Here is a 19844-nt window from a genome sequence, read left to right on the forward strand (position 1 = left end):
TAACACAAAAGTCAGGCAGTGGTAGCACACTCCCTTAATCCAATCACATGTCAGGCAGGGTCTCTGTATTCAAGGACACACTAGAGAACAGCCAAACGTGGTAACACACGCCTTTAATCCCAGTGCCAACCATAGAGACCTGGAGGTCTGTACAGACGGGCAGTGACAAGGAAGTGAGGTAGCTGGGCTAAGAGCCAACAAGAGGGCAGACAGGAAGTAGCTCTCTTGGGAAGCTACAACAGTGTGGTGAATTAAAGCTAGCTGGTGTCTCTCACTATTTCCCTGATTTCTAAGGCTTTCACCCCTATATTTGGCTCTGTGTTTCTTATTTAAAAGACAGTTTAGAAATTCATCTACAGACACCTTTATATTACTCAATATACAAGGAAGGCAGTGTGGTTTACCATGTCCCTGCTCAAGAATTAGATCGTGAACTTACTTCTAGCACACAGCGAAGGATCCAGTGTCTTCAGAAATGCTGAAACACTTACTCATCACCCCGCACCTACTTTTGTCAGGGGTTCTGCAGGGTTTGACTATGATGCTCAGACATCCAGGACTTTGGAAATTTGGGGTCTTTCAATTCCTAGAGAGTCTCAGCTGTTAGAGCAAGGGAGGTCAAGGCCATCCTTGACATAAGAGGCCAATCATCAGCTCTGCAAAAATCCTTCTCATGAACTAAATTTCCTACACCCAGCCTCTTCCATGACTACTTTGGTTAATGTGAAGTCACAGATGGACTCATATGACAAACTTACAGGTGTCACACATGTCTCTACAATGCCAAGATTCTATTCTGGACCAACCCTCATCACCATGCAATGGTTTAAAGCCTGAAGAGCAAGCAGGAAGAGAGTAGCAGGGGCGGGGTGGTGGTTCTCTCTCTCTCTCTCTCTCTCTCTCTCTCTCTCTCTCTCTCTCTCTCTCTCTCTCTAGTTCTAGGGATTGAACCTCAAAGCTCACACATGCTAAGCAAGTGTCTACACTTCCAAGCCCCCAAAAACATAATCTGAAGGATAATTACTTCTTTTTCAGTGTGACCACACTCCAAATCAGTTCTCAAATTAGAGTTTTCTTTTTTGCCTCTGACACACTTTCTGATTGAGATATAATTCATATCATAAATTCATCCTTTGAAAACGTACACTTTCTGGGTTTCAGCATAGCCACAGCTGTGTACTCAACACTACTATCTAATAATAGAGTATCTGCAAAGCCTGAAAAGAGAAACTGATGCTCATTTAAGACAATTCTTCTGTGCAAGCCATTCTATACTCTCAGGCTGCTGACCCAGACAGCAGCTATCCCTCCAAGGTATTTTTGTATTGACCTGAAAACTAGGCGGTAGTTCAGGGTAAAAGGTTGGATCGGTGGCCAGAACAGATAAACTATCACCAGCATCCACTTTTGAGAGATGGAGGGGAAAACACCAGAACAAAAGCAGCTGCAGGAGGCAAGTCCCGGTGTCCTAGAAATGCATTCACTTCCATGCAGAGCCCCAGGAAAGCAGAAATGAAAAAGGACCGGACCACGAGGTCAGGTGCCCTCAAGTCCAGACTCCCGCTCCTACACACCTGCTCAGCCTCATCCTGCTCACGGCAAGATGCTTACTTCTCTGAGCTTCAGCTCTCTCACGTGCAAAATTTGGTAGCACCTGGGATTACTGTTAAAATGCCTTCCAGCTCTGATGGTGGTGTGTCATATTTAAGAGCAAATCTCTTAGCTGAAGGACAAACAGGTCTTGATGGATTGGAAACACCACACACACACACACACACACACAGAGAGAGAGAGAGAGAGAGAGAGAGAGAGAGAAATCCACTGAGACTAATTCAGGAAGTAAATAAATGGGGAGGCCAAGGGAACCCACAAGTAGAACTTTCCATTTAAGGGCAAGAGATGCCTTAAACACCTGTAAGGCCCAAAGCATGAAGAGGTGTGGTGGGAAGACAGACGACAAGCAAGACAGACAAACAGGAAGCGTTTAGTGCTGACAGTCATGTGGTACATGTGGAGCCTTCAATACGTGGCAATGGTGAGGATATTCAGCCGTGTCCTAGGTGGTGTTACCATTGCTGATAAAACACCATGACCCAAAGCAAGTCCTCTGCAAAACTTACGCTCAAGTCTAATCTACCTTGTGAAGTGAAAGGAAGATTTAAAAAGAAAAACAAAAGAGGTGATGAGAAGTGGGGTCTTTGAAAGATGAATTAGGATTAAATGAGGTAAAAGGCCGCCACCCACCCACAATTTAGTTAGTTGTTTATTTGTATATTTGTTTCCTTCCTTCCTTTTTAAAAGTTTTTTCAAGACAGGGTTCCTCTATGTAGCCCAGGCTGGCCTTGAACTCACAAAGATCCGCTTGCCTCTGCCGAGTGCTGGGATTCAAATGTGTGCCACCACCGCCTGGCTGAAATGCAGATATTCTGAAGTGACATGATTTTAACATAATTTCTTATCGTACATGGGTGTGGAGACTTAGTGAACCTCTTCACTTGTTCCTCTTCCCAATACGGTTACACCCATTAAACCCTTTCTCGGCTTTTCACTGTGCTCATCATCTTCTTGAGTAGTCCGTTGACTGGGGGCCGAGCCTAGCCTGTTGGGTTGCTAGGGCCCAGGATCTGACCCTGGAAACCCTAGTAATCTAACAAGAAAGCCTTACCGGAAGTAGCCTGTGAACCTGGACCAGAACTAGGAACCAAAATAAGGCTCTTGTTCAAAGATAATTTACCCAGGCTAGCAACAGAAAACGGACTAATGTACTTCAAAAACCTTTCAAAGTGAAAAAAATAAATAAACTGCATGATAGAATAGAGCATTTGGGGGAATTCCTAAATCTGAAAAACCACCTCAGAGTAACCAAGGCAACAGCAAAGTAAAACTAACTGGAAAACCAACTCTTTACTCCAGCATTAAAAAGATTGGGCAGCAACTATGATACGAAATTATGTTAAAAATGATGCTGGGGGGCCAGCAGCATGGACTCTACAGATGCACTTGCAGCCAAATCTGATTATCTGAGTTTGATCCTCAGAACCTACTTGCTGAGAACCAACTGCTGCTGAACATGTTCCATGACTTCCACATGCATATTAAAAAATGCATGCATGCATGCACACACACACACACACACACACACACACACACACACAAACACAATAAAAACCGATATTAACTAGAAATAGAATGAACGTGAGCTGTTTCACCAAATATCTACAATCAGCACAGAAGAGCGGCTCTGGAGAGCCAGGGAAGTGATCTTAGAAGAGAGGGGAACAAGTGACAGATGAGCCTCTGCCCATGACCTCTCTCTCTCCCTCCGTCCCTCTTACACACACACACACACACACACACACACACACACACACACACACACACACACACACACAAATATTATGTCAAATAGACCGAACTAGAGATCATCATATCAAACAAAACCAGACAGACTCAGAAAGATAAATCCCAGGTTTTTCCTCACAAGCAGACTCTAGGCTTCACCTGTATAACCTCACACACGGCATGAAACCGTGAAGGGGCAGACTACTGGGGAAGAAGACAGAGGAAGAGGCAGAGGGAGGCCATGGGGCAGTAGCAGGGTGAGGTCATGAGTGAAGGACAGTGACATGTGTATGAAATGTCATAAGGGAGCCTATTATTTTGTAGGCTAATTAAAAATTTCAAAGTTCAAAATATTACAAGGTAATTTTTAAAAATTGGGATAAGAATAAATTTGTGGGCCATAAATCCACAATGGAGTATTTTTCGTCTTCCTGTTTTGCCCTGCTGGGATTGACCCAGTGCCCTGTACGTGCTAGGGAAGTGTTCTACCCCTGAGCGACAGTCCGCTCCCACCAACTGGGAAAGGGCAGCATCAAATCTACAGCCCATTCACATCCTCATATTCTGTTACAGGACATCTTCAGAGATATGACCGGGCTCAGAGTCCTGAGTGAACAGGGATCGAGTGAACACCGGGGCCCTTACCTGTGGGATGAGACGCAAATACCAGGAGTGCCACACTGGAAAACAAAACAAAACAACATGAAGTGCAGCGAAGCAGCAGGGAAGCCTTCTCCAGCACACCCACACACCCAAAGCTGCATTAAAACCCCATTCCCATCCCATTTTACCAGTTACATTGCCTGAGAGAAAACTGTCTACACTGGACTTTCTGCTTAAACCCAGATCCCATGAGAATGAAAACCTCTCAGAAGGGCTTATGCCTTGGCAAGAGGGCCATGCTTAGGACAAAAAGGGTTTCATGTCCCTCCTTCGTCTATTACTTTCCTTGGCCCTGGTGGGCGCTATTATAGTGTTCATTCAACGTACAATGGTTATTTGAAAGCTAGACAAAGCAAGTTCCAAATTACAAGTAGGTTGCAATCTAAAAACTAGCTGTTGAGTGTGAGCTAAGGATGTTTTTGTCATAAGATGGGCTGTGTAGCTAAGCACTGGGCCGAACTCTGGGAGTCCAGTTGAGGAGAGGGAGGAGGTATTGGACGAGCAAGTGGGGGGGCAGGTTTCAAGATCATGATGGGGAACCCACAGAGACAGCTGGCCTGAGCTAGAGGGAGCTCATGGACTCTGGACCGACAGCTGGGGAGCCTGCATGGGACCGACCTAGGCCCTGCGCATGTGGGTGACAGTTGTGTAGCTTGGTCTGTTTGTGGGGCTCTGAGCAGTGGGATCAGGACCTGTCCCTGGCACTTAAGCTGGCTTTGGGGAACCTATTTCCCATGCTGGAATGCCTTGCCCAGCCTTGATGCAAGGGGAGGAGCTTAGTCCTGCCTCAATTTGATGTGCCATGCTTTGTTGATGCCCATGGGAGGCCTGCCCTTTCTGAACAGGAGATGGAGGAGGAGGAGTGGATGAAATGGGAGTGGGGGGGGGGTAAGATGGGAAGTAGGGGGAGGGAACGAGAAGAAAGGAGGGAGGGGAAACTGTGGTTGGCATGCAAATAAATGAAAAACAAAAATTAATAAAAAAAATGATGAGCTGTATAAAAAGTAGTTAAATTTTCAACTGATTCACAAATCTACTTATCTGCCCACTGCATAGCCAAAAACTACCTAAGCTGATGCTGGATAGAGAGCAAGTGTTGAGGGATGCAGAGGAGGGTGTCTGTAATGCGGGCCATACTCAGTCTTGGCACTGCATCCTTTCTCTGGAAGTCTCCATCTCTGTGTACTCCCACTGTTCCTGAGCCCAGCTGCACAGGGCCGAATCCCACCTTCTGCTGCTGCACTTAGCAAAACTCCAAGTCATCTAGGCAACTGATCCGGTTACAGTGTAGGAATAAGAGTTGCCGTCTAAGCTGGGCGGTGGTGCGCCCCTTTAATTCCAGGGCTTCAAGGGCAGAGGTAAGAGGGTCTCTGTGAGTTCAAGGCCAGCCTGGTCTTCAGAGTGAGTTCCAGGACAGCCAGAACTGTTACACAGAGAAACCCTGTCTCAAAAAACCAACAACAAAACAAAACTTACTGTCCAAGAGCTGGGTTTACATGTACAGGAAGACCTGCTCAGGTCTACCCCCAGGCTGTATCACAGAACAGCCCAGCATGCTGGCTTATAGCAACATCTCCAAGGACAGCATCTGGGCACTTCTGACTTTCCAGACTCTTCCTCTAAAACACAGAGTCAAGCTGAACCCAGGGCTTCCCGATGCTAGCCCAGCACCCTGCTGATGAGCAGCATTTTAAGCCCTATCTTGTGCTTTTGGTTTTTTTTTAATGGGATGTTCTTAGAACAGCAGAGGTGGGAGGAGAAAAGGCTTATAAGAAAGTGGGAGGGATCAAGCCCTGGGTCCCACTATTCAAAAACTTATAGATTGATAATACAGAATTTATATGTGGACACACACACACACACACACACACACACACACACACACACACACGGCACTCAGTAAATTTCATCAAGGAGGAGGTTTTAAAGGTCTGCTCTTCACTGGGTATTACATAAAGCACAATTTGTATATTAGCACATTTTTCTCTTTAGTCTTTGTGATTTCTAATCTTAGAACTCTAAGGGGTTTCAAGTCATATTTTTCTTCAGACATATTCTCACCACAAATACATTTAGAGAGGTGATTGAGTCCATTAGGACCCATACTGAGCATCAACTGTATACCAGACTGCTTGTGATCCCAAGATGAGTAGAATATGGTTCTGGTCCCCCAGGAGGGCACAAGTAGGGGGTAAGGCTGGGTTTGTGAAATTGCAAATAGGGATTAGAGAGTCTATTCTGATTTTTTTTTTAACCTAATAAGGTAATCCTGGTAGTATTTAAGGTACCATGGCAGGTCCTAGGAGATACTTTGGGATGGAAAAGGGGTCCCATTATCCTGCCATGGAGCAATAACTCCTGAAATTATAATCAAGTGTGTGTGTGTGCGTGTGTGCACGTGTGTGCGTGTGTGTGCGTGTGTGTGTGTGTGCATGTGTGTGTGTGTGTGCATGTGTGTGTGCGTGTGCGCGTGTGCGTTACTGCAGATTGAACCTAGTGCCTCACACATACGTGGTAAGTACTCTACTGCTGAGCTGTAACTTCATCCCTATTTTTACTGTTGATTTTTAGAGATAAGGTCTCACTAAATTGTCCAGGCTACCCCTGAACTCACTTTGTAGCCCAGGACAGACTTTGAACTTGGGATCACCCTGCATCGGTCTCCTCAGTAGCTGACCATGAGCCTGAGCCATTATGGGCCTGGCCAGGAACTGTTCTAGTATTAGAATGAACAGTAAACGGGACAGAAAGCATCTCAGTGCTCATAGGAATGTCCCAGGAAGGCCTAGGGGACAGTGATCTCGAAACAGTAGCCTGCATGCTTTCTGTCTCACTGAGCCACATCCCAGGGAAGGCCTGTCCCTTTCCCATTGACAGACTTGTGCATAATCTCACCTGGAGAACAAAGAAGTAGAGAATGTGTTAGCAACATCATAGTAATAAATGTTATTTTATACAGTGGGGGAACTTGAGATCAGAAAGAATTTTCAATACAAGGACCTCTCATCTATTACCTAAATTCTCCAAAATGGGCATAGAAGGCGCATCTGTACTTAGAAGTTTCAGTTATTTTTCAGCCCTCTAGTCAACCTTTCCCTCTACTGTGGCCGTATTCATCTATCTGAAATGCAAAAATGGGTTTCCCCCTCCTTATTCCTACACTGCACCTTCTCAGGGGAAGAACCACGTTTTATTTACCTCTGGGTCTCAAGCACAGCAGCATAAGGCACACAGCAGATGCTCAAACTGGGTCCTGATGCAGGTGCCACCTCTGGGTGTGTTGGGAGTGGGAGAGCAAAGAATGAGAGTCAGGAGCAAATGGACTCTCAGTGAAGGGAGAATATCTGCCAAAGACCGAGAACCTTCCACCTAACCCATCTCCCAAATACTGAGAGACCAAAACAAATCTCTACCCTGGCGGGCAGTGCTCCAGGCTGGCCTAGACAGGGACAAACCATAGACTCAGCAGAGTGTGCATTTCTGGACGCTGATTTCCCAGCGTCAAGCAGTAGTGACCAGAAGTCATGAAAAGTGGCTCTCAACAGGCAGTGGTGGTGCATGCCTTTTATCCCAGCACTCAGGAGGCAGAGGCAGGCGGATCTCTCTGAGTTTGAGGCCAGCCTGGGCTACAGAGAAGAGTTCCAGCACAGGCTCCAAAGCTACACAGAGAAACCTTGTCTCAAAAAAACAAAAAGAAAAGAAAAATGGTTCTCATTTTGATTCAAATGTCTTCACCACGTTACTGAACAACAACAACAATAACAAAAAAAAAAATCTGGGGCTGGAGAGATGGTTCAGTGGTTAAGAGCACTGGCTGTTCTTCCAAAGGTCCTGAGTTCAATTCGCAGCAACCACATGGTGGCTCACAGCCATCTGTAATGAGATCTGGTGCCCTCTTCTAGCCTGCAGGGATACATGCAGGCAGAACACTGTATACATAATAAATAAATAAATAAATCTTTAACAAAAATCTGAGCAGAGTTGGGGAGTTACTGGAGTGTGCCACAGCCACAGCCAGGAAGTCCTTAGTACCAGTAAATGTCCTCACACCCGATGGAGGGCAAAGGACAGAGTAAGGAGCTGAGGACCACAGAGGCTCATTTCTCACGTTGCTATATCTTCTGTGCAGAGCTACTTACTGTGACCCAACATCTGAGAAATACTTTTCTTTTCAGTGCTAGGAATTAAACCCAAAGCCTAGTGCATGCTGGTTACTTTACCATTGAACTCTAGCCCTGAGGACCACTTTGAAATACCAAGAACCACTGGCAGTTTTTTTGGAAAAGTATCTTATGTCTGGGGCTTTTTTTTTTGGCTGAGTGTAAAGGTAGCAAACCGTGATGCTTGGAGTGAATTTTACATTCCACACAGTGCTGCAGGGCTGGAGAGCTGGCTCAGTGGTTAGCGTGTGCTGCTCTTGTAGAAGACCCGAGTTCAATTCCTAGCACCCACATCAGGAGGCCCACAAACATCTGTAACTCTAACTCCAGAAGATCGTGCGTCCTCCCCTGGCCTCTGCTAGTATGTGTTCTCATACAAACACATACAACCTAGTTAAAAATCAAAATACTAGCGGGTGTCTCAATAACTGCTGGGCTGAGCACAGCAGGGTCTCTCTCTGAAACGGAGCTGCTGGGAATGTTCGTCTTAAGTAACTCTGTCAGAAGTCGGCACCAAGTGCTCAGGTACGGCCAACCCGGTCCTCTCACTGCAAGTCTGCACGCGAGGCACACTCAGATCCTCAGCGGCAAGTCTCACCTTCTCAGGCAAATCTCTGCATCGGATCGCCTAAGGCGTTAAAGCCTAAGAACCATCCTGAGCGACAGCAGGGTGACCCATCCTCTGCTGGCTGGGGTGAGGGCACACAGGAGTCCATATGCCTTACTTAAAAGGTTATAGGTTAAGCTTCAGACCTGACTAACCACCTTAACAAATACACCATGAAAACAGCCTAAAGTCTAGATCAAAATTTAGAATCCTGAGAGTGTTGGAAGCCTCACATCAGAGGAATTTGGCATCTAGCTCTCTGCTCTGTACCCTGGTCTCTCTCTCTGTCCCTCTCCCTCTCGCTCTCCCGCTCTCCCTCTCTCTCTGTGTGTGTGTGTGTGTTAGAAAGACAGGAGCCAAGACAGGAGCCGATCTCAGGACCACTTGTACAAGGGACGTATAAGTCTAGAAGCTTGTACAGGATGCAGTCTAGAAGCAAAGGTGTGGGTACCCAGAAGGAAGGGTGGGACCCTCTGGAGCTCAAGGCCAGAGAGGCTCCTCTTGTTTGGGCTAAGGACAGGTCAGCCATGTGGATTCTTCAGAGTGTGATCCACTCACAAAATTTAAACTTGCTTTCCTAGCAGGCCAACTTGTTTCAAATTCTCTAATCAAAATATCATTAGAAAATTAAAAACTCATCTCTAAGTAAGATACACAGTATTCTTGAAAAATGTAAATTCTGTCTTACCTGAATATATAGTTTAAATACTGCTGGTCAATGTCACTGAGAAATTAGAAAGAGAAAAAGGTAAGACTCATAAAACAATGGAAAGAATTTTTAAATCTATAAATGGTCATTATACTCTATTAATAAATTCTACCTCCAAGTTACTGATTTCATAAATTATCAAAGGAGAAGGAGCACTTCATATTCGAGATCAATTCTTGTCATTTGACCTGAAATAACTTCTTAAATTTCACACAACTCATTGAACATGGAGAGCTGGTGCCTACGTGGAGACCTCACCTCGTGTTCTCGTCTCTTTGGTGCAGGAAGGGACTCGCCAAACTATGGAGAGAGAAATATGGATACCAACCCAGCCATAAAACTTTGGGCCTACATCTGCCCTGCCTTTAAAATATGCTAGAGCAATCAATGGTGGCACAGAACTCGTGGGAACAGCCAACCAATGTCTGGTTTGACTTAAGGCCCACTCCATAAAAGGGAACCAAACCCAACACTGCTGGGGTAACCAAGAACCAGAGACTAGATAGTCCTAGGTAAACAAATACCTAGAGTAAAACCAAACACTACTGGTCAATAGGTAGGTAGACAGAAAGAAAGAGAGAAAGAAAGAAAGAAGGAAGGAAGGAAGGAAGGAAGGAAGGAAGGAAGGAAGGAAGGAAGGAAGGAAGGAAGGAAGGAAGGAAGGAAGAACTGATTCCTGGTGATACTCTGCTATACTCATGAATCGATGCCTTGTCCAGTCATCATTAGAGAGGCTTCCTCCAGCAGCAGATGGGGACAGATACAGAGACCCACAGCCAGACATTATGCAGAAAGTGTCTAAATTAGAGGTCTCCATCAAATCCCTCCCCTCAGAGCTCAGGAATTCTATGGAAGAGGAGGCAGAAATACTGTAAGAGCCAGAAGGGATGAAGGACAGCAGGAGAACAAGGCCCTCTTAATCAACTATCAAGGTGCATATGAGCTCACAGAGACTGAGGCAGCAAGCACAGGGCCCACACGGGTCTGCAGCAGGTCCTCTCAGTACATATTATAGCTATTAGCTTGGTACTTTCATGAGACTCCTGACTGTGAGATCAAATAGGTCTTTGATTCTGACTCTTGTGCCTGCTTTTGGGACTTTTTCCTTCCTGTTGGGTTGCTGTTTTGATATGAAAGTTTTACTAATTTTATTAATTTATTTACATTTTATTAATTTTTTTTATTTTGTCATGTTTGCTTGTTATCTCTTAGAAGCCTGTTCCTTTCTAATGAGAGAGAGAAAAGGAGTGGATCCAGAGGGGAAGAGCAGAGAAACTATAACCAGGATATAATGTACAAGAAAAGAATCTCATACAATCTTTCAATGAAAGAAAGAAAGAAGGGAGAGAGGGAGGAAGGGAGGGAGGAAGGAAGGAAGGAAGGAAGGAAGGAAGGAAGGAAGGAAGGAAGGAAGGAAGGAAGGAAGGAAGGAAGGAAGAAAATTAGATTACTGACACGATAAAACTGAAAAACAAACAAACAAACCCACAAACAGACAAAACACCCAACTCATTTTAGGATCAAACAAAAAAATATCCTTATTTCAAGTTAGTTATCCAAGTAAGTAAAGAAGAAAGCAGCTCCCTCAAACTAGACGTCAGGTCAGAATGGCGAAGCCCACCGCAGCAGCCGACATGCAGGTGACGGTCAGAGAGGCAGGAAATTCGGGTTCAGTGGCCCCCCTTCTGAACAGTCGCCAGTTAGCGCTAACACACACCTCACCGGGCCAGCGGTTAGCGCTAACACACACCTCACCGGGCCAGCGGTTAGCGCTAACACACACCTCACCGGGCCAGCGGTTAGCGCTAACACACACCTCACCGGGCCAGCGGTTAGTGCTAACACACACCTCACCGGGCCAGCGGTTAGCATTAACACACACCTCACCGGGCCAGCAGTTAGTGCTAACACACACCTCACTGGGCCAGCGGTTAGCATTAACACACACCTCACCACGCCAGCGGTTAGCATTAACACACACCTCACCGGGCCAGCAGTTAGTGCTAACACACACCTCACCGGGCCAGCGGTTAGCATTAACACACACCTCACCGGGCCAGCAGTTAGTGCTAACACACACCTCACCGGGCCAGCGGCTAGCGCTAACACACACCTCACCGGGCCAGCGGTTAGTGCTAGCACACACCTCACCGGGCCAGCGGCTTCCCACCTACGCGTTGGCTACTTTCAAAGGACTGTCAGCTATCAGCTCTACTGACTGTCTTGTTCCACAGGATGCACTGGCTTCCAGGGCTGGCATCCTCAGCAGACACAGATCCTGGGCCAGTGAGGCGGCTCAGCTGGTATTGCTATTCTGAGGCCCTCAGTTTGCTCTCTAGGAGCTGACTCCCCAAAGCTGTCTTCTCACCTACATACAAACCACGGCATGAGCACGCTTCACAGATGCATACCATACACACAATAATGTTTCTCTTTAAAATCAAGAATATGCAAATCAAAATTCAGCCAAAACCTTCTATCTCGGTGTATGCTCCAACTCCATGTGGTACACAATTAAACTGTAAGGACCATGTGCTATTCATTCCACCTCAGGTTTAAGTGGGCATCGTGCACTCTGATGTGGCTTTGTTCTTCTCTGAGACATGGTTTCTCTCTGGAGCCTAGTCCAGCCTTGAGCTCTAGATCCTCCTGCCAAAGAGGAATCCACAGGTATTCACAACCACACCTGGCTCTGCTGGCTTCTGGTTGCAAAAATACTTCATTTAAAGAAGAAAAGGCAATCCAAGAAGTACAAGTCACAGGGACAAGGCCTTAGCTTGGGAGTCATCCCTTCTGGGACTCCAGACATGCCCACACCCGCAGGCCAGCTGGTCAGTCTCAAGCCCCAGCTCAGTGGAGACAAGAATTCTTTCCTTTCCTTTTTTCTTTAATTTTATTTTTTTAAATTTTACATTCACCAAGGCTGTTTCATTGGCTACCTATAACAAAGACTGGGAACTGGGAGACTTCCAGATATAAACGGAGTCAAATTTTAGGGCCGGTGAAAACAAGAACACAGAAGTTGCCCTTCTGAGCCAGATGCAGTCAAGTACACCCTGAACAACTAGAAGTGTGAGCATTTCATTAAATTTTCACCCAAATGGCCCTGCCTGAAAGGGGAGCTGCCTCGCCTCTGCACACATGGCTAAAGGTAGTTGACAGGAGGTAAGTGGCCCAATTAGCAACAAGAGGGATGGCTTTGGGGCCATCTGCGCTCCTAGCTGCAATGGCTTACGGGGAAGACTGCATCACACGCAGGTCTCATCTCTTTAGCCAGCCAGCTCCCTAAACGTTAAGAGCTTACCTTAACACGCTGGGCTTCTGGGATTTCCGAAGTATTTTGTAAGCCCCTAGATATGAAAGGACAGGAGTCATTGGCACTTTCTGTTTAAAGACACTTCCAGAAAAGCAGAAAAATCCACAGGGAAAAGGCAGCTGGGCCCCAGACCCCAAAAGAGTGCTGGCCCCTTTATCCCTATTTTGTTAATCCAAAGATGAGGAGAAAGACCACTGGCCCAAGTCATCATGGCCAAATTAATTAAAGCGGGCTGCCTCCCCCTCAGGAGGGGTTTGAGAGGTCAGTACTGGACATGAGGAAGACAAGTTTTTATAGCTCAGTGGTAGGGAGTTTCTAAATGGGGGATTTGGTGGGCAAAGTAGGCGGGGTTACAGGAGCAGAACATGAGAACAACAAGTTAGTCATAACACCTTCTGAGACAAGGACATAGTGCATGGGTGGTCATAACAACAGGTCCTCATAACAACCCTTTTGAAACAAAGGTAGGGTTGCAAGATGGTTAACTTTTTGAAACAAAGACATAGTTGCCATTCCTGGAACAGGCAGTACAGAACCTGTTGTAGTTAAGGTCACAAGTGGGGCGAAGCCCAGTGCTTGAGAAACAGAGGTTTGATCATAAACAGGAATGAGCCTAGTTGTCTTTACTAGAAGATGCTTTTAAGCCTATGATGGAGGCAGGTTGGTTCTTCAGTTTCACAAGGAAAGGCCCGGGAGGGGCGCTGGCCTTCTCCCTGTCTCACACCCTGACAGGGGGGAGCAAACAGGGGGACTTCGGCCTGCAAATCCCGAGATAACATCAGGCACTTCGGTCGCCGGCAGGAAGCACTTGGCCGGGAGTGACCAGGTGGTACTGTTAACAGCCAGTTTCATTTCCTTCCCATGATGCATGTGGAGAAGGGAAACCCTGAGGTTTCTGGGTATTTGAAGTAAAATCAGATTGTTTTTTAATTTCACATTTTGGTTTTTTTGTTTGCTACTGGAAGAATTTTAGACATGACATTCTGAATGTCTCTCAGGAAGCCTCTATGTCCAGAAATGAGCTCCAGGTGGACTATACAGAAGGATTAACAATGGTTTGGATAAAGCAGGCATTCTTTCCTAACCTTGTGAACAGGTTTTCCATCCCCAAAAGGAGCCCTTCCTTAACTCTGCATCGTCCGCCCGAGCCCAGCACTTTCTTTCCGCTACGCTCTACCTCCCGGTGTCTCTGCTGTTCTCTCCTGCTCTCCCGAGTCTCTAGCTCTGGCCATGTCCAGCCTGCTTTCCTTTCTCTCTGCTCTGGGCTCTCCCAGATGCCTCTGGATATTTTCTCTTCCTTGCCCACAATAAAAAGCTTGCCCCTGACGGAGCGGTCACATCAGTCGTTTCTTTACAGAGCACCTCGCATACATGGAGTCCACATTCTTATGGAAGAACAACTAACATTAAAAGCCAAACCCAAACCAAGCAGAGTTGGGCACAAAGAAGAAATTATGTTGAAAATGGAAATATCTGAGAAAAAGTCCAAAGTAGAAAAAAAATCTGGAAAATGTCCATTTAAACTTGAACCTTAATATCTTAATTTCCCTATTGCAGAGTCACTAAAAAATGGCTACACAGTGAGAGCTGAAGGATAGTCCTCAATTATTTAAGGAAAGCACTTTCAAAACTTACCTACACAAAATAAGTGAATTACAGCCCAAAAATAGCCATCTGGATCAAACTGTAACACAGAATTAAAAAGGAAAGGAAAAGCTAAATTACAGACAAACAGAAATTTGTACAGCAATCAGGAACCCGGTGAACACTCGAGCCAAAGGCTCCAGAGAACCTCTTCAGGGCCTAGAATCAGTTCATTTCCCCAGACATCTTCCTGGGTTCTCCAGTGTGCCCTCTGCCCTCCCCCAATGTGTTCAACTATAAACTCATGACATCCAAACACCTGTATGATTGCTGTGGTAAGGAATGGGATCTCTCTCTAGGTGGAAACATGCCATTGTCTCCTCCCTTAAGAGATAATCTGGATGCCGGGCGTTGGTGGCGCACGCCTTTAATCCCAGCACTCGGGAGGCAGAGGCAGGCGGATCTTTGTGAGTTCGAGGCCAGCCTGGGCTACCAAGTGAGTTCCAGGAAAGGCGCAAAGCTACACAGAGAAACCCTGTCTCGAAAAACCAAAAAAAAAAAAAAAAAAAAAAAAAAAAGAGATAATCTGGTCGGGTGGGTCCAAGACCTGGCAGGGAACTATCCACAGAAATGCAGGACCACTCCAGGAAAGCCGGCTCGCCTTAAAACACGCTAAAGAGACAAATGGAATTAGTCTCCTTTTAACGAGATACTGACTTTACTTCCCAGAATTCTCATTCCCAGCACAGTCCCTACTGTAGTAATGGGGTTCAGCTGTGTCTACCTTTCTAACTCAGAAAGATGTTGTGGTGGTTTGAATGTAATTGGCCCCCATAAACTCACAGGGAGTGGCACTATTAGGAGGTGTGGCCTTGTTGGAGCAGGTGTGGCCTTAATGGAGGAGGTGTGTCACTGTGGGAGCGGGCTTTGAGTTCTCCTATGCTCAAGCTACTCCCAATGTCAGAGACCATTCCTGTCACCTGTAAAATGTCTGCCTACGCTCCGCCATGTCCCACCATAATGGACTGACCTCTGAACTGTAAGCGAGCCACCCTAATTAATGTTTTCCTTTTTAGAGTTGCTGTGGTCTTGGTGTCTCTTCACAGCAATAGAAACGCTAAGTAAGACAGATGCAAATTTTTTTCTTTTTCTATCTTTCTTCCAGATGCTGGCCAGAACCTACATATGCTTTTTCTGACACTTTGGGTTTCCTAATTCTTTCCTTAACACACTGCTCCTCCTCAACCATGGTGGCTGCCTGCCACCCTGTGGCTGACCTCCACACCAGCCAGCTTAACTTAAAAGACATGGCTCCCTGCCCCTCTTCTCTCCAGTATTCTCTCCAGCTGCTGAGATTTATAGCTTAACTCTAATAAAGTTGCCCTCCAGTTTCTGTTTGAGTTCACTCCTAATATTTTTATTAATAAGGCTAAAGATCCCAAAAGGAAACCCTGATTCCCCGAGTACCATCTGGTGACCACAAAGGGACTCCCCGAAACTCAGCAACTGGACAAGCACATCTTCAGTCACATTGACAGATTCCCAACCCGGAGAACAAGGACATTCTGCATTTTCCCAAGCCTGAATGCTTCCCCTTCAACTCGGCCAAGGAGACCCGTCCTCCCCCTATTTACTAATTTCCTTTGGCAACAGAACCCAGGGCATTCCACATGGTCGGCAAGCAGTCTCACTGCCCCACCTCTCCGACTCCTTTCCTCTTTACTGTTAGTCTCTACAGGACTTACCATCATCAAATACACTCGTTCCTTATTTTCCGCTTCTCTCTCTCTCTGCATGAGGCAGGGATCAGAACAGACTAGACACACTACAGGTCTGACATGACGGTAAATCCCAGAATAGCCACACCTCACCCCGAGTCGCCCTGCCTTCTCTCCTGTTACCCCCCTCATGTAGTTAAGCATGGTCAGGAGAGGCCTGCTCCAGCATCACAAAGCTCTGGATGAAATTCTAAAACACACACTTACGAGCTGATTTGGACCACACTAACTCTTTGATCATAAATAGGGCCCCTCAGCTCTTAGGTGCTTCCCAGCCTTAATGTCTCCCTGGCTCCCCATGTTATAATGATCTGTTGCCTTGGCCTGTTCCCTCTCCTTTGCTCTAAATAGCCTCCAATTTCTGCTGGAACAGACTAGTGTTTGTATTCCTGGATCCCAGCTCAGTGCCTGACACTTGGTAGAGTCTTGAGAATGCCAGGGGAGAAGGGAAGAAGGATAAGTAAGAAAGAAAAAACTAGCAATGAGATGATTACTAGGGCTGAAAGGGGCCCCTCAGTGCCTCAGAAGATAAACAGCCTGGGCACAGGATGCCAGTGGAACCCACCCTGCAGAAGAAGAAGTCTTAAAAAGGATGAGAAGAAAAATCAACTTTGATTGAGCACGCAAGGCTGGGGTGGCCAAGGTGTGGGATCACAGGTTCCTGAGGCAGGTCAGACTGCACACTTCCAGGAGCCACTGTCTAAGCCTGGAGAAATGATAGGCTGGGCCACGAGGTAGCCAGCCTCATCGCTTTTGAGCAACTTTGCTAGGCCAGGCTATCGTGGTTCAAAAAGAAAGGCACAGAAACACCGCACATCGACGTGAGCTGCGAGAGTCTTGACAGTACCGAGTTCGCTGGACTTACCTGCGCGTCCTGGAAGGGAAGGCACCCTGCAGCAGCCACGAGGAAGAGGAAACTGTGGACAGGCAGACAGAAAGGCAACTTCAGCTTTCAACACCAAAGCACATCTCAGAGAGGGGGTCGGGGGAGGGTAGAAACGCGCCGGCCACTGGAATTTACAAGTGGCCAAGCGACTCTAAAGCACCGGCTGCCCTGGCCATCATCTCACAGCGATGAGCTCCGCTGACAGCCAGGCAGTTCCCTCTCAGCTAGCCTGTTCCTGAAGCCCAGAACTCAGAGCACCTGAAAACCAGGGTTGGCCCACTCCAAAAATCTTCCTGCTCACCATCAATCCCCCAGATGGGAAAGAGGCAAACTGGGAGATCAGACCACAACCACGCCAAAGACTAAATGAACGCAGCACAGAAAGAACATGGGTTGTCCACCGCCACTTTGTCTAAGATCTCAGTATCTCTAATAACAGGGCACAGCTGTCACGTGCTTCTTGATAAGATGCCCGCAGGACACAGCATCGAATCTGTGGTACCTCTCTGTCTTAGGTGCTTTGAACTGAGTCATGAGGAAATAACACAATAAACCCAAATTCAGTCCACAAACAACAGGCTGGGACCTTCACAAACATGGAGACCCAAAGGCCTTGTCACCAAGCCTGATGACCTCAGTTTAATTCCTGGTCCACACATGTGGAAGGAGAGAACTCACCCCAGTAAGTTGTCCTTTGACCTCCACTTATCACACACGCTGTGGCACAAGCACCTGTGTGCACAACACACACACACACACACACACACACACACACACACACACACACACACTAAGTAGCTGTAGTTTTAAAAGCATTTAATGGGAAGGCAAATTTAAAAAAAAAAAAAACAAAACAAAACAAAGAGAAAGGCTGAGGAACTGACCAAGATTAATGGCTACGCAAGACACACGCCTTCCTGGAGGAACTGAATATATGCTGTTCCCATTGGTTAATAAATAAGCCGCTTTGGCCTACGGCAAGGCAGCTTAGAGGCAGGCGGGAAATCCGAGGAGAGAGACAGGAAGGAGAAAGATGGAGTCTGGGGAGATGCCCGCACTGCCAGGAGAGAGACGGCAGCCTGCTGCCCAAGGAACAACATGCCAGCAGACCTGTAAGCCACGGAAGACATGGCAAAACATAGATTAATAGAAATGGGTTAATTTAAGATTTAAGAGCTAGCCAGCAAGAGGCCATACAGTCTGTAAATAACATTAAGCCTCTGAGTGATTATTTTATAAGCGGCTGTGGGATCGCGGGCTGGGTGGGACCAGAGAAAATTTCCAGCTACATAACACGTTGAGTTATACCAGCCCTGGTTTTACTATTTATCATAAGAGAGGATCTCACAACCTTGCCAAGCTGACTTTGAACTTGCAATTCTCGTGCCTCAGCCTTCTGAGAAGCTGGCATTACGGGGTTTTCTGTGCCACCATACCTGGCTTTCAGGAGATTTTTACATATGGCATTATAAGGCATCATATGCCAATATGTTATAATGTATGGAATTCTATATTCTATAGATATAGATCACATGCATACAGACATGTCCAAACACACACACACACACACACACCATGTAATATACAACACCCTGAGAGTCACAGCCTCAGTACACTGGAAACAGTGATGCTGTAACATGTGGCTGTGGGCTGACTGTACCCAGACTTGCTGTTAGGGCCCTAGGCAGGAGGTGCTGAGGCCCCTCATGGCCAGGCCCTACCTTTGGGAAGGTCAGAACACAGGCCAGCCTGTGCCCAGAAGCCTCTGCACTCAGTCCACCCTCCTCTGACAGCCATGGTGACTTTATTGTGTCCTAGAGGACAATGAAGGCAGAGAGGGATGAGCAGGGGTCACTGTGAGGAGCTTCCTGGGCTGCACAGGCTGGTTTTAGTGAGGAGGAGATTATGGATGGGCTCGGGGGCTCCATCGAGTGGAAGGCCAGCTAGAATTTACGATGCCTCCCCACGCAGGGTGAGACTGGACTGGCTGCCACAGCACGTGCCCTCCAGCCACACTGACTACTGGGGTAGCCACTAACAGAGCACTAAGCTTTCCACAGCAGCTGACCTTTTAAAGAGGAGGGTGGGGCTAAGGCTTTGTTTACATCTTTTTCTTTCAAGTTGCAACCTGTACTAAAGGCCAAAGAAGATGAGGGGACTGGATGGGATGAAAGCCCAGAAATACATCACAACACCTAGCCCGCCTTATCAAAGCAGCTCCATTGGTGTCCTGCCTTCAGCAGGGGGTTCTTAGTCACTGCTGAGGGAGGGGCCAGCCCAGCAGCTCAACACTGTTACAACAAGGACATGGAGGTCCAGGGACCTGGGACGTACTCTGCTGAGGACACTGAGGCATGGCATTTTCAAACCTGTCTATGATCACAGCTCAGACCACAATTCAGACCCTGGGATGCACTTTTATTATTATGGAAAGTCACAGAGATCCAGTGTGCTGGCTAGTTTATGTCAGCTTTAAACAAGCTAGAGTCATCTGAAAGGAGGGAACCTCAGTTGAGAGAATGCCTCCATAAGCTCAAGTAACAGCTCTGGCTGTCCTGGAACTCACTTTGTAGATCCATCTGCCTATGCCTCCTGAGTGCTGGAATTAAGGCATTTGGTAAGACATTTTCTTAATTAGTGATTGATGGGGGAGGGCCCAGCCCACTGTAGGTGGTGCCATCCCTGGGCTGGTGGTCCTGGATTCTGTAAGAAAGCAGGCTGAGCAAGCCATGAGGAGCAAGCCAGTAAGCAGCAGCCCTCCATGGCCTCTGCATCAGTTCCTGCCTCCCGGTTCCTGCC

The 19844-nt window shown here is 46.9% G+C and overlaps 1 protein-coding gene across 8 annotated transcripts in view; it reads right to left on the bottom strand.

Moving 5' to 3' along the window:
* The window catches only part of Slc35d4 (solute carrier family 35 member D4), a 145129-nt gene that overhangs the window by 84655 nt on the left and 40630 nt on the right, over nt 1–19844 (bottom strand). For 6 of the 8 annotated variants that reach the window (XR_013045971.1, XM_006989464.4, XM_076554740.1 and 3 more), the window contains exons 7-11: nt 17025–17076; nt 14433–14481; nt 12786–12831; nt 9461–9496; nt 3988–4022 (exon numbers count right to left, since the gene is read on the bottom strand). Coding sequence is in view for 7 of the 8 variants with exons in the window: in XM_006989464.4 (XP_006989526.1) it covers nt 3988–4022; nt 9461–9496; nt 12786–12831; nt 14433–14481; nt 17025–17076 (218 nt within the window). In the remaining variant the exon portion in view is untranslated. The remainder of the gene's footprint in view (nt 1–3987; nt 4023–9460; nt 9497–12785; nt 12832–14432; nt 14482–17024; nt 17077–19844) is intronic. The other 2 variants (XM_076554737.1, XM_076554739.1) reach the window with 2 other exon arrangements.

This window comes from Peromyscus maniculatus, chromosome 19 (genome assembly GCF_049852395.1).
Source record: "Peromyscus maniculatus bairdii isolate BWxNUB_F1_BW_parent chromosome 19, HU_Pman_BW_mat_3.1, whole genome shotgun sequence".
NCBI lineage: Eukaryota > Metazoa > Chordata > Mammalia > Rodentia > Cricetidae > Peromyscus > Peromyscus maniculatus.